The 14,335-nt window shown below is 46.7% G+C and overlaps 1 protein-coding gene across 2 annotated transcripts in view; it reads right to left on the bottom strand.

Annotated features, from left to right (window-relative positions):
* The window catches only part of c8hxorf58 (chromosome 8 CXorf58 homolog), a 59,467-nt gene that overhangs the window by 28,658 nt on the left and 16,474 nt on the right, over positions 1–14,335 (bottom strand). For both annotated transcript variants that reach the window (XM_072514038.1, XM_072514037.1), the window contains 2 exons: positions 832–926; positions 239–350 (listed from right to left, as the gene is read on the bottom strand). In XM_072514038.1, coding sequence (XP_072370139.1) covers positions 239–350; positions 832–926 — 207 coding nt within the window. The remainder of the gene's footprint in view (positions 1–238; positions 351–831; positions 927–14,335) is intronic.

Here is a 14,335-nt window from a genome sequence, read left to right as displayed (position 1 = left end):
GAGTGCCAGGCAGGGGTTTGGGTCAGGTTCATGTAGATGGACATCAGGTAAAGACAGGATTCAGCTAAACGGTGATATCCTACACAGGTGAATAGCTTATCAGCACTCAGTCAAGTTCACATAAGATATTGAAAAGTGATGTAAATTACGCCCTGCATTGGAATCAGCCCCAGAAAGGGGATCAACACTTTCTGGAGAGGATAAAATAGAAAGGAAAAATTAGAAAAATTGGAGTTACCTCAGTTGCAGCTTTGATAATTCTTTTTCCACTAAAATATTGATTTTTATAATTCCCAATGTGTTGAAAAATCTTAAACACGAGGATAGGAGGAAACTCTTCTCCAGCAAATCTGAGGGAAAATCAGATGATTGATTTCTGTAAATGGCGCCAGTCTTTCTAGGTAGCTGCGCTGTTTCTTGTTTTAAATTAGAAGCCACGAGCAATGTATTCCTGGTCCACCATTCAATATTTCATTGTGCTGACTACACAAATTCAAATGGGGTTATCATTGCAATTCTGTCCTGTCAGCATTTCTGCAGCACCAATGTAATCTGGTTATATGCTGTGCTATAAAACTTACAAAGCAGAACGTGTTAAGTATACAAGAGAAACAATGAAACAGCTCTTAATGTTTAGTTTATTTTAAAATTAAAAGTATTTTTCAGCTGATAGATGAAAATTATGAAAAACTGTATATAATTGATCAATTATAGTTCTACGCTACAATATTATGCATTTCTCAAATACAGTCAATTCTGAGTTTGTTTATTTTGCACTTCTTTTCCTTATAATTACAGTTGTTTTGTTAGATAGAGTCCCTCAGAGCTTACCTGAATCTAACTTTATATGACATGCTAGTATCCTTCAGGAGCTCAACATCAGCGGGTTGCAACTTCCTTAGAATGTCAGTTGTCAGGCAGTGTTCCTATCACAGAAGAAAACTGGTAAACTTGTACAGATTTTCACACAAGTGCATTACAAATAAACTGTATGTATTCTTTGGGGAAAATAGCACTGACTAATTCAAGCACCATTATCTTCTGGGTATCTTTTAATGCCAGAAATAACCACTGCATTCAGTGAAGTAAAATATTGTACATAGAAGGAATTGTTACCTTATCATAAAGTTTTTTTTTAGAAAGGGCAGCACGGTGGCACAATGGTTAGCACTGCTGCCTAACAGCACCAGGGACCAGGGTTCAATTCCGGCCTTGGGTGACTGTCTGTGTGGAGTTTGTACGTTTTCCCCCGTGTCTGTGTGGGTTTCCTCCCACAATCTAAAGATGTGTGGGTTAGGTGGTGTAGCCACTTAAAATGGCTAATGCCCGATTTAAAATGGCGAACGGCAAAGGCTGATGGGAAAATCAGCCAACAGGACAAAAACGAGCAGCTGCAGGTTGACTGTGTATTTACCTCTGGAAAGGCCAGACAAGATCGATACCAGCAACCATCAGCATAACAAAACACCAGCCATCTGCATACTAATGAGCAATCCCCGGGAACAATGAGCAATATTTAGACACATAAAGCAAAACCAGACTCTTCGACGCCAGCAGAAGCCTACACAAAAGGAGGTGAACGACCACCTCAAGACCGCCCATCGATCAGGGAACCGCTCCAGTATTGGAGAAAATCAAACCAAGTGATTGGGACAAAGTCCAATCACTTGCGACCAGGTACAGGAAGCCCCTGGGGACAATAAGAATTGAGCCCCAAGTTCAAGGCGCTCTCTTCCAGCCCTCGTCCAGCCCTCTTCCACCTCTCCTCAACCGCTTCCAGCTCTCTTAACTCTTCAACAGCCGCTCAAAAACTGTAAGTCTTACTTCAACGCTCGCTACGAGATAGGCGCTCCTAGCTACCAATCTGTACCAACTTCGAATCCCGCAGGCTCAGAACCCGAACGAAAGGCCATTCGTTTCCCTGGCCTAGTGGGCCAGTTCCAAGTTAAGTATTGGCCTGTTAGCTGTAGAAGTAGCTTAGACGTAGAATTTGTACTTGAGTAGTGATTACTGTGGATAATAAATGTGCTTTGATTTAAATCTTACGAAGTTGTGTATTGGATTATTGATCATTACTCGGACTTGAACCACGTGGTGGTATCATAAGGATACCTAGCAACTCAAGAGCAAAGGTGATAAAACAGAGCAATTAAACTAAGGCAAAGTCAGCAACATTATTTGGCGACATCCTGATGGGACCCGATCTAGAAGTGGAAAACCACTCCGGGAGAACCCAGAATTTGAATTAGAGATCCAATTGGAAACAGAAAACCACAAGCGTTCAAGCAGTTCTGATCAATACTCATAATTCGGAAGTGTGTGTATGCATGCGTAACTAACAGGGCGATAAGGTAAAACTGATAGATTTTTTGTTGCGACAAAACTGTCGGAAGTTTGTATATCGGAAAGTAGCGAAAGCCGTACCCGTATTTACAGCACCGCCTTAATACCACTGCCCCAAATTTGAAGAGCAGAATTCGGATTAAAACCCCTGTCCCAAAATTTGAAGAGCAGCATTCGGATAGGAAAGATGGCAATGCAGGCAATGCAGCGCCTCATGAACCCAGAAGAATTTGCGGTCGCAGCGACCAGCAGCAGTAGAGTGGGACAATGTCCCATTTGGGAGGAAGAGATCAGGAAATATCTCAAAGGGAAAGGATGGCCCCTTTGGAATGAATTCTGTGATGAGGAATCAGGTCCCGGGAGTATAGGACATACTTGGTGGGAGAACCTGAGCGAGATCCACAAAAAGAGCTTCGGGAAAGCTCGCAAGCCGATGGCAATCATGTCCTGCTTGGCACAATTGCGAGGCACAGAGGAGGTCGTTAGGACGCTCCGGAAAGACGTTGAGGGCATACATCGAATGAGTAAGGTCGATGTAAGCGAGGTAGAAAAGGAGAATTTAGAATTGAGAAAGAAGTTGGCAGCAAAAGATGGAGAGGTGGATGACGCCAAAAGGACTCACCAGTCTTGTCTGGCGCACCTAAGCAGCTTCCAGTCTCAATATGAAAAGGCCTATCAGGACACGCAACGTGCAGTCGTGGTACGTGAAGAAACAGAAAAACAGGTAGAGGCATTACAGAAACAGTGTAATGACCTCAAGGCAGCATTAAGAGCACTCCATGCTGCCACCACAAAGACAAAGCACGTTAGATCACGCAAAGTGCCGGAAGCAGATTGCAGAGCTGCAATCGCTGCTTTCTGTTCAGAAAGGTTTCCAGGAAACCTTTGGAGAAAAATTAGATCAGGAAGACGGTCCTGAATGGGAAGAATTGAACGAAACAGGCGCAGAGATATGTTAAGGGAACATGTGCGCAGGGAAAGCCACAAAAGAGGAAAGCGCCCCAACCCCCCCCACACAGCAGATAGTTCAAGCTCCAATGAACCCAGTAACCACCCACCGCACAGCCACATCGGACGATGCGGAATTTCTATACTCCACCCCCTTAACAGTGACCCAATTATGGACGCGTGCGATAAGGTCACACCGTTCCTCCCCACCTCAGACCCCCACCATTTCTTTGCCACAGTTAAGCATCAGACGACCATGTACAGCCTGGATGAGCGAGAGCATGTAAAGCTCACAGTTTTAAGTTTAGACCCTTCAGTAGCAGCAGCCCTTCCCGACCCACAGAATGTAGGAGGAGGCACCCTTGCAGAAATGCATACCGCGATCCTGGATGCGATCGGGTATAACTGGGGTGACCCCGTAGATGGCCTCAACAAATGTAGGCAAAAGAAATCCAAGCACCCCACAGCGTTTGCTGGACGCCTGTGGATCCACTTTGCAGCAGTCTTTGGAGACTTAGACTGTGCCCATTTGTCCCCAAACAACATGGCCAAATGGACCCGCACCCTTATCTCCCATGCCACAGAAACAGGACAGAAAGCTTGCGCGAGTTATGATCCCTCAGAGGCGGCCCATAACGAGAAGTGGGTAGTGAAAAGATTGTCCCGCGCTTGGGAGCAATCTATACAGAGCAAACCAGCAGTCAAGAATACCGAGGAAAAGCAGGCCGGCGCAGATATGCAGGCAGTAAAAACACACCAGAACCCCGCATGGGTGAATGAGGGAAAGAACAGCCCCCCACCCAAGTCACAGGAGTGTTACAACTGCGGACAGTTTTGGACACTTCGCAAGAGAGTGCAATACCCCTAAAAAGCCACAGAGAGCCCAGCAGACGGGCACTCTGAGTAAGAAAAAGACAGAGCCCATTCATAGCGTTAGCGCCCGTTCAGATCAGACGGACTTGACCGGAATGGACTGACGGTGTACGGGCTCCCCCAGTTGGGTCTGCGACACCCTTTGGGATAGGTCCGGACGACCGGTAGTTGCAGCAAAAATTCGGGGACAGCCCATCGAATTTCTCTGGGACACAGGAGGGTCCCGCACCACAATAAATTCCTCCACCCTGTTTCAAAGACACGTGGCCCACTACAGCCACTATCACCCTCAGCGGCTTTACAGGCCACTCACAGCAGGGACACATCACAGCTCCTGTACCAATTCAAATCGGTACCATCACCACCAAGCACCCCGTAGTTTTAGTTGACCTGCCCCACACAGCAGAACACATTCTGGAAATCGATTTCATGAATTCCCATAATCTTTCATTCGATCCAGTCAACCAGTGTGTCTGGAAGATGGCAAAATCCGCAAGCGCCCCCGCAACGCTCAACATAGGACAGTATGCGAACAAAATTAGCGCAGTAGGCGAATTTTGGTTCAACCCGACCACCTAACGGACAAGCAGGTTAGGGCAGTTCTGCAAAAGAACAGGGCAGCATTTGTGACCCACAAGCACGACTGTGGATGGATGACTGGCTCCGTACAAATAACAGGACCTGACCCTAGAACCCACAAACAGTATGAATTTCCCCAAGAGGCAGAGGGAGAAATCTCCAAGGTAATAGAAAGCTTATTAGAGCAGGGCGTACTTAGATCAGTAGCCTCCACTAATAATGCCCCGATTTGGCCAGTGAGAAAGCCCGATGGATCATGGCGACTGACCATCGATTACCGGGAACTCAACAAGTCACCCCCGCAGCAGCCCCCACAGTAGCCACCAGTACCGAGACCATGCTCAAGCAGGGACTCAATTCCCGATTCTTTACGGTTTTGGACGTCAGTAATGGATTCTGGTCCATTCCATTGGCAAAGGCGTGCCAGTACAAATTTGCCTTCATCTTTAAAGCACAGCAGTACACGTGGACATGCCTGCCACAAAGCTTGTCGACAGTGTGGAAGGATGTAGCAGGTTACAGAGGGACATAGATAAGCTGCAGAGCTGGGCTGAGAGGTGGCAAATGGAGTTTAATGTAGAGAAGTGTGAGGTGATTCACTTTGGAAGGAATAACAGGAATGCAGAATATTTGGCTAATGGTAAAGTTCTTGGAAGTGTGGATGAGCAGAGGGATCTAGGTGTCCATGTACATAGATCCCTGAAAGTTGCCACCCAGGTTGATAGGGTTGTGAAGAAGGCCTATGGAGTGTTGGCCTTTATTGGTAGAGGGATTGAGTTCCGGAGTCAGGAGGTCATGTTGCAGCTGTACAAAACTCTGGTACGGCCGCATTTGGAGTATTGCGTACAGTTCTGGTCACCGCATTATAGGAAGGACGTGGAGGCTTTGGAGCGGGTGCAGAGGAGATTTACCAGGATGTTGCCTGGTATGGAGGGAAAATCTTATGAGGAAAGGCTGATGGACTTGAGGTTGATTTCGTTGGAGAGAAGAAGGTTAAGAGGAGACTTAATAGAGGCATACAAAATGATCAGGGGGTTAGATAGGGTGGACAGTGAGAGCCTTCTCCCGCGGATGGAAATGGCTTGCACGAGGGGACATAGCTTTAAACTGAGGGGTAATAGATATAGGTCAGAGGTAGGTTCTTTACGCAAAGAGTGGTGAGGCCGTGGAATGCCCTACCTGCAACAGTAGTGAACTCGCCAACATTGAGGGCATTTAAAGGTTTATTGGATAAGCATATGGATGATAATGGCATAGTGTAGGTTAGATGGCTTTTGTTTCGGTGCAACATCATGGGCCGAAGGGCCTGTACTGCGCTGTATCGTTCTATGTTCTATGTTCCACAACTCCTCCTCCATTTTCCACCGACAGCTGGCAAATGGTTTAGCCAAATTATCCCGCCCCGAATGTCTGGTTCAGTATGTAGACGACCTACTACTGCAGACAGACACCAAGGAAGAGCACACTGAGCTTCTGTCTGAAGTCTTGGAACTCTTACACTCAATCGGTTGTAAAGTCAACCCCAAAAAGGCCCAGATTTTGGAAGAAAAAGTGATACATTTGGGAACAATTATCACACACGGTAAACGCGAGATCGAGCATAAAAGGATTGACTCGATTGCTAAATTGCCCCTTCCCTAGAACGTTTCAGCCCTCCGGTCGTTTTTAGGACTGGTTGGCTACTGCCGAAACCACATTGACGGTTTCGCTAGCAAGGCAGCGCCCCTCTCAGACCTCCTAAAGAAAGGAGCCCCCTGGAAATGGCTTCCGCAGCATACGGATGCTGTGGACTCTTTAAAACAGGCACTCATAGCAGCCCCCGTACTACAAGTTCCAGACCCGCTTTCCCCTTACGCCATAGAGGTAGCGACCACAGACCGCACCCTTTCAGCCGTGCTCCTCCAGGAACGCGACCAGTTAAGGCCCGTAGCTTACGCCTCCAGAATTTTAGATGCTGTGGAGCAGGGATTTTCAGCCTGTGAGAGGCACCTGCTCGCAGTATTTTGGGCAGTGCAGTATTTTTCATATATTTCCGGACTGAACCCCATCACAATTCTGACCGAACACACCCCCACCCAACCTTTACTGGACGGACGACTCAAGGACGGTACAGTAAGCCAAATTAGAGCAGCTAGATGGACCCTTCTCTTGCAGGGACGGGACATCACTGTTAAAAGGACAAAGACGCACACCTATTTAGCCGACAACTTACAGTACCCCGGAAGCCCCCATGAATGTGAGATTATCTCTCCAGACCACGACACAGGCCCCTTTATTGCTAAAACACCCCCCCAGAAAGATAGGTAGTTCAGCCCAGAGCCCCCAGAACACGGACACGTGTGAGCCCATAAAGATCTATGTGGATGGATCTTCCACAGTCTTGGATGGGAAGCGCATAACAGGTTGCGGTATCTATGTCGAGGACGCGCCCTTGAGGAGATATCGTTAAAACTTCCAGGCCACTTAGACGCGCAGGCAGCAGAGCTCGCAGCCATCGCGTATATAGTGGAACACCCAGATTCCTTCCCCAGCCCAGCAGACATATACTCGGACAGTCTCTATGTCTGCAACAGCCTCACGGAATTTCTGCCCCTGTGGAAAGCAAGAGGATTTGTTTCCACAGACGGAAAACCCCTCCCCTCAGCCCCATTGCTCCGTCACATTTTACAGAGAGCCCAGAACAGGACTTTTGGGATAATCAAAGTCCGTAGTCACCATCGTTCCTCCCTCCTGGAAATGTGAAAGCCGACGCACTGGCGAAAGCAGGTTCCAGGCATGGATATTGTTGGACACCCCCCGAAAGCGCACCAGTGAATGCAGTTCAGGTCTCACAGACAAAGATCGAGGATCTAGTGGAGGCCCAGAAGCAGGACAGCAATCTCAGGGAGATTGTGAAAGGAAAATATCCAGCACCCTATGAGAGATTTAAAAATGCACTGACCACACATGACGGTGTGGTGTTAAAAGACACCCTTTATGTGGTTCCTGAACAGGACAGGAATCAACTGATTTGTTTGTTCCATGACGGTCATGGACATCAGGGAATCGATCCCACTACAGCCCATCTCAAGCAGCTTTGTTGGTGGCTGAATTTAAAGGATGATGTAAATCACTACATCGAGAATTGTCTTATCTGTGCCCAGAACAACCCAGATAGATATGCCAAAAAGGCTCAACTCAGCCACACCTGATCCGTTAATGGCCCCTGGTCTAACCTCCAGATTGATTTTATAGGACCATTGCCCCCTTGCAGGAATGGCTATAAATATGTACTGGTGGTAATTGACACCTTTACGAAATGGGTGGAAGCATTCCCAGCCCACACAAACACTGCAAAAACCACAGCCAAGATTTTGACCCACCACATCTTTACAAGATGGGGACTCCCCCGCAGCATTGAATCAGACAACGGTTCCCATTTTACGGGACGTGTCATGCAGAACGTCCTCACGATATTTGGCATCACCCAAAAATTCCACATAGCATACCACCCACAGTCGAGTGGTATCATGGAACGCATGAATCGGACCCTAAAATCCACCCTCAGAAAAATGCTTCGGCAGAACAACACCACTTGGGACTCAGTCCTCCCTTTTGCGTTGATGTTTTTGCGTAACACAATTTCTACTTCCACAGGTTACACCCCACACACCCTCATGACCGGACACCCCATGAAAGGCACAGAATATTTATTCGGTTTGGACTTGACCAGCCCCGAAGTGACGGCCCTCACACACGAGAAAGCAGTAGAACAATTAGTGGAAAATGTTAAAACGGTTCAGCTAGCAGCCGCAGTAAAATTGGGCACAAGGAAGAAACACAGCAAGGCTTGTTTCGACAAGACAGTGCATGCGACTGAGTACAGTATAGGACAGCAAGTTATGCTCTCTGTATATAACCCCAGCACATTCCTGTCACCAAAATACTCAGGTCCGTACTCCATTGCGGACAAGGTAAGCCCTTCCGTATATATAATAAAGTACCCCAACGGTAAGACTGCGTGGTTCTATATAAACCAGCTGAAGGCATACGGACCACAGTCTAACCACTCACACCACGTCATGCTCGACGCAGCACACCACACCCCGCCAACAGCCAACGTAACCCTACCATCCCCCAACACGTCCAGCCCAGCCACGGACTCGACATCGACTCCACCCACGGAATATACACTCCGCCCCGGAACGGCCACGGACTGCAGCAGCAGAGACAGCGACTGTGACTCGGACGATAGCCACAGCACGCCTCCCTACTATCCCCATGCAACAGGCCCCACACCCAACGATTCCGACTATGACCCAAGTGATCCCTTCATGATCACGTTCCTAAACAAACCCCACCACCGACCACCGAACTACACTGATAACCCCGATTCTATCCCTACACAACTAGACACCAACTATTGGCACCGAGATAACTCGTTCCGACTCGTCCGCAACGACGAGAGCGACCCCACCTCACACCGCGCAGCCCTTTCAGCCTTGATACACTCAAGAGTTTGGCACCCGGGAGAAGATGACGACCTTGGGTCTGACTCCCAAACCGAGAACCCCTTTGCGACCCTGTTCGCAACAGAGAACTGAGCTGTCCAGATGATGTTTTAAAAGGAACCGCTTGGGAGAAGTGGTATTCTTTCTGATGGAACCTGCAAAATGTTTTATGTTGTTTGTACGTTTGTTAAATGTTGTATGTCCGGCAGGAGAATTTTTTTTCTCACTGCCCCACGCCTATTCGGCCGAAACCTCTGAGGACTTGCCTACAGAGACTCACCATTGCCAGACACTAGTTCAGCAGAAACCTCTGAGAGTTTGTCTGCAGAGACTGGTTAAGGAACCAGACGCCCGTTCGTAACTGCCCTTCTGGTTCAAAGGTCGAACCACTACGGCAGCCCCATCACAATGACTACATTTCTTGCCCGTTCTTGTCGGTTGCTCAGGCAGTGGAGAAACGGCTTGGGACCCGCCCTGCCTGGGAACCCCCCCTCTGGTCAACTACGCTCGGGTAAGAAAGACACGGCATTGGTAGTCGTCCTACCCGGGGACTCCATCCAACTCTTACCCGTCACGGCCCATACGCACCTCATTTTGGCACTTTTCGTTCAAAAAGTTTTGTTTTGTTTAGGTAACCTTTAGGCTGCCAACCACATGCTATTTACATCCTGAAACATTTGGATGGTAAATTGCGCAGTCTGCGAGACGGCTCGCACTGGTTCATTATTGAGAAGTGTGCCTTGTCCTAAAATTCGATTTTTGGAAAAAAAAATGAGGGAGTCACACATAGTGAACAATTATAAAGGGAGTAATTGGCACTACAGGACAGACACACTATCGTACGAGATATTAAACAAAGATAGTTACAGACACTATGCTTGTTTCCACAGAACTCCAGAAGCTCCAGGACCAGAGAAGAGAAGAAAGAAAAGGAAAGAGAAGAGCCATGAGGACTTCCTTCACATGGATCAGCATCATATTGATGGATATTTGGTTGCGAATGAATGCGAACCCCATGACTTCAAGCCCCCCAGCCGTTAATGTTTCACTTCCCCGCAGTACCCAGATCCCAGTCACCAGCGACACCACATCATCTTGGTGTGCGAGGTTTATAACCTGGTACTCTCTGTGCTATGTAATAGAAACCTTACTGGTATTAGCGATACTCTGCTGCATAGTGCAGACTATGCGTCTACGGAAATGGAGAAGGAGAGCCTACCGCGCTCGGACCCCGGTATATAGGATCAGATCCCCTATTTTCGGATACGACCAGATCCCCGACCCCCGCGATCTATAATAAAGTGCATTCACTTGCGTTTATTGTAAATAAAGAAATGTAAAGAACTGTTCATGAGCAAATTGTACGATCCTGATCTTGACTGCCCAGCCAGGAAGACTGACATCCACTAAGTATGAGTTAAGGGGCTCAGCTGGGGAGTTTGAGAAAAGGTGGGGGATGTTTGTGATCGTGTTTGAGGAGCTGTTCATCGCAGGGGGTGGGTGGTGGTGGATGGGGGTGGGGGGGAGGGAGAAAAAGGGGAAAAGTCTGTATAGTTGATTGTTGGGAAGTATGTTTCCCGAGGTGTTTATTTGCTGTAACCTGCTTTGATATATGTTTATAATAAAATACATTTTTTTTTAAATGACTGTTAGAGCAGAGATTAAGGTGTTGTAAAAGAGAAGTAATCATTGATTTTCAGGTGAAGTGTCCTGCTAATAGATCTTGAGAACCATTTACTTGTTTACAAATAGCTAGCTAATGGAATATTGTTTAGGTTTGAAGGACACCTGGGGTGTAGGTAATTTATGAGGGTGTTGTGTTTGTTCCTGGCTAAACAAGTCAAGGGACACTTTTAAGAAGGGACAAAATCATGCCTGATGTTTTGGCTACAGATTAGGTGGTTAATGGGGGAGCCAGGTCTGTCTGAAGAGTCAGTAGGTCATGAACTCTAATCAGAACAGAGGTGTTTCAGTTTGGTCCTGAAAGGTTTTTCTCCAAAGATTCTGCACAGAGAAAATAAGTAAAATGCTGGTTGTTAACTTTATTCAAGAGTGGTATTAAATTATATTGGTTTCTTTAATTGGAATATAGTGGCAGGTTTAGGAAGTAAGTTTTCTTCTTTTACTTAAAATCTGTTCTAACTGTTAATTGTAAAACTATTTCTTTGTTATAATTCTGTGATTAAAGATTGTTTTAACATGAAAGATAAAAGATTGGTCAGTGTTATCTCTCCTGTGGTGCAGTAACATTTCCTCACAGTTTTACAAATTGAAAATAGGTGGGTTCTTGTTCAGGATTCTAATAACACAAATTAACAAAGCAAACAATCAATACTTTCTGTTTTTACTCCAACATCCAGAATTAACATGAGGCAAACCACCAACGCCATGTTAAAATAGCAGACACAATTAGAACAGATTCCACAAACTATCTCAGCAAGCCATCCAGATGCCAGTGAGTCACAAATTTATTTTTAACGCTGGCTTCCTCCTGAGAAATTTCAGCTGCTCTCCTTCAAAGATCTAGCCTTTACTTTCCCTCAAAAGCCACTCCAGCTCAGACTGCACCAATGACCGCTCTCTTCCCAGTAGCTCAATCATAGAATCTCAGCAGTGCAGAAGGAGGTCATTGGACCCATCAAGTCTGCACTGACCCTCTGAAAGAGCACTCCACCCAAGCCCATTTCCCCATCCTCTCCCAATAACCCCTTAATCTAACCTACACATCCCTGGAAACTAAAGGACAATTTAGCATGGCCAATCCACCCAACCCGCACATCTTTGGACTGTGGGAGGAAACCGGAGCACCTGGAGAAAACCCATGCAGTCATGGGGTGATGTGCAAACTCCACACATACAATCACCCAAGGCTGGAATTGAACCCAGGTCCCTGACACTATGAGGCAGCAGCGCTAACCATTGTGCCACCATACCGCCACTTCCTCGTCCCAAGACTGTGTCCCACTGGATTCATTAGATTGTACCCCCAGCATCTGGATACTGGCACAATTCCAGCTCCTTAGCTATTATGGGCAGAACCCTACTGTTCACGGTCTTTCATTTGCCCCAACTGCCAGCTTCATAGAGCTATCACTGCCACCCAAGCTTCTCTGAGCTGCAGCTCTTCAGAACTAATGGCAGCACTTCAGCTGTACAGAGTTAGCACCTATCTACTGCCTCCTCAGTTCTGGACTATTCTGAGCAACCACTTCTCACACTGGATACTTTTCACTCTGACTACTGAACTGATCAGTGTGATCTATTAATACCTCTGCTGTAGACCAAAATCATCAACAGAATTGTACTCAACCATAATTGCAATCCGATGACCTCTTTCGGGAAAGATGCCAAGCAGAATTGATGGGCTGAATGGCCTCCTTCTGTACTGTAGGGATTTGGTGATCTATGACTCGCATCCAGACTTGAAATGTTGGCTCCGTTCTCTCCACAGATGTTGCCAGACCTACTGAGATTATTCAGCATTTTCTGTTTTGTTTCAGATTCCAACATCTGCTGTAATTAAAGCAGGAGATCAAACCTGGTTCAATGAAGAGCACAGGAGGGCATGCCAGGAGCAGCACCAGTAATACCTAAAACTGAGGTGCCAACATGCTGAAGTTGCAACACAGGACTTCTTGCATGCCAAACAACGATGGCGGCAAGTAATAGAGCGAAGTAATCATACAACCAATGGACCAGATATAAGTGTTGCAGTTCTGCCACATAAAGTTGTGACACATAGGTGAACAATTTAACAGCTAACTCGAGGAGGAGGCTCCACAAAGAACCCCATCTTCAATGATTGAGGAGTCCAGCAGACTAATGCAAAAGATTAAAAAATAAATACATTTAGAGTACCCAATTATTTTTTTCCAATTAAGGGGGATTTTTAGCATGGTCAATCCAATTAACCTGCACATCTTTGGGTTGAAGCCTACGCAGATACAGGGAGAACGCGCAAACTCCAACGGGCACTGATCCGCGGCTGGGATCGAACCCGGGTCCTCAGTGTCGTAACCACTGCGCCACCGTGCCGCCCCAGTACAAAAGATAAGGCTGAAGCAACTGCAACAATCTTCAGCCAGAAGTGCCGGGTAGATGATCCATCTCAACCTCCTCTTGAGGGTCCCAGCATCACAGATACCAGTCTTCAATCAATTAAGTTCACGGCACGTGATATCAAGAAATGACTGAAGGCACTGGATACTGCAATGACTATGGGCCCTGATAACATTCCAGCAATAGTACTGAAGACTTGTGCTCCAGAACTAGCTGTTCCCTTAACCAAGCTGCTTCAGTATAGCTACAACATTGGCTTCTACCTAGCAAATGTGGCAAATTGCTCAAGTATGTCCGGTACACAAAAAGAAACTCAAATCCAAGCTAACCAATTTCCACTTCATCAATCTACTCTCGATTATCAACAAAGTAATGAAAGGTGCCATCGATAGTGCTATCTAACGGCACTTACTGAGCAATGTCCTGCTTACTGACGCCCAGTTTTGGGTTCCACCAGCTCCTGAACTCACTGCAGCCTTGGTTCAAACATGGATAAAAGAACTGAGGTAACAGTGACTGCCCTTGGCGTCAAGGCAGCATTTGACCGAGTGTGGCATCAAGGAGCACTACCAAAGCTGCAGTCAATGGGAATCAGGGAGGAAACTATCCATTGGTTGGAGTCATACCTGGCACAAAAGAAGATGGTTAAGATTGTTAGAGGTCAATCATCTCAATGTCAGGAGATCACTGCAGGAGTTCCTCAGGGTAGTCCTAGGCACAAATATCTGCAGATGTTTCACCAATGATATTCCTTCCATCATAACGTCAGAAGTGGGGATGTTTGCTAACGATTGCAACATTCAGGCTTGGGCTGAGAAGTGGCAAGTAACATTCACACCACACAATTGCCAGACAATGACCATCTCTAACAAAAGAGAATCCAACTATCTCCCCTTGACATTTAATGGCATTACCATCACTGAATTCCCACTATCAACATCATGGATGTTACCATCGACCAGAAATTGAACTGGACCAGCCATATAAATGCTGTGGCTACAAGAGCAGCTCAGAAGCTGAGTATTCTGTGGTGAGTAACTCAT

Source organism: Scyliorhinus torazame, chromosome 8 (assembly GCF_047496885.1).
Source record: "Scyliorhinus torazame isolate Kashiwa2021f chromosome 8, sScyTor2.1, whole genome shotgun sequence".
In the NCBI taxonomy this organism is placed as follows: domain Eukaryota; kingdom Metazoa; phylum Chordata; class Chondrichthyes; order Carcharhiniformes; family Scyliorhinidae; genus Scyliorhinus; species Scyliorhinus torazame.
This window is presented reverse-complemented; position numbering and strand designations above follow the sequence as displayed.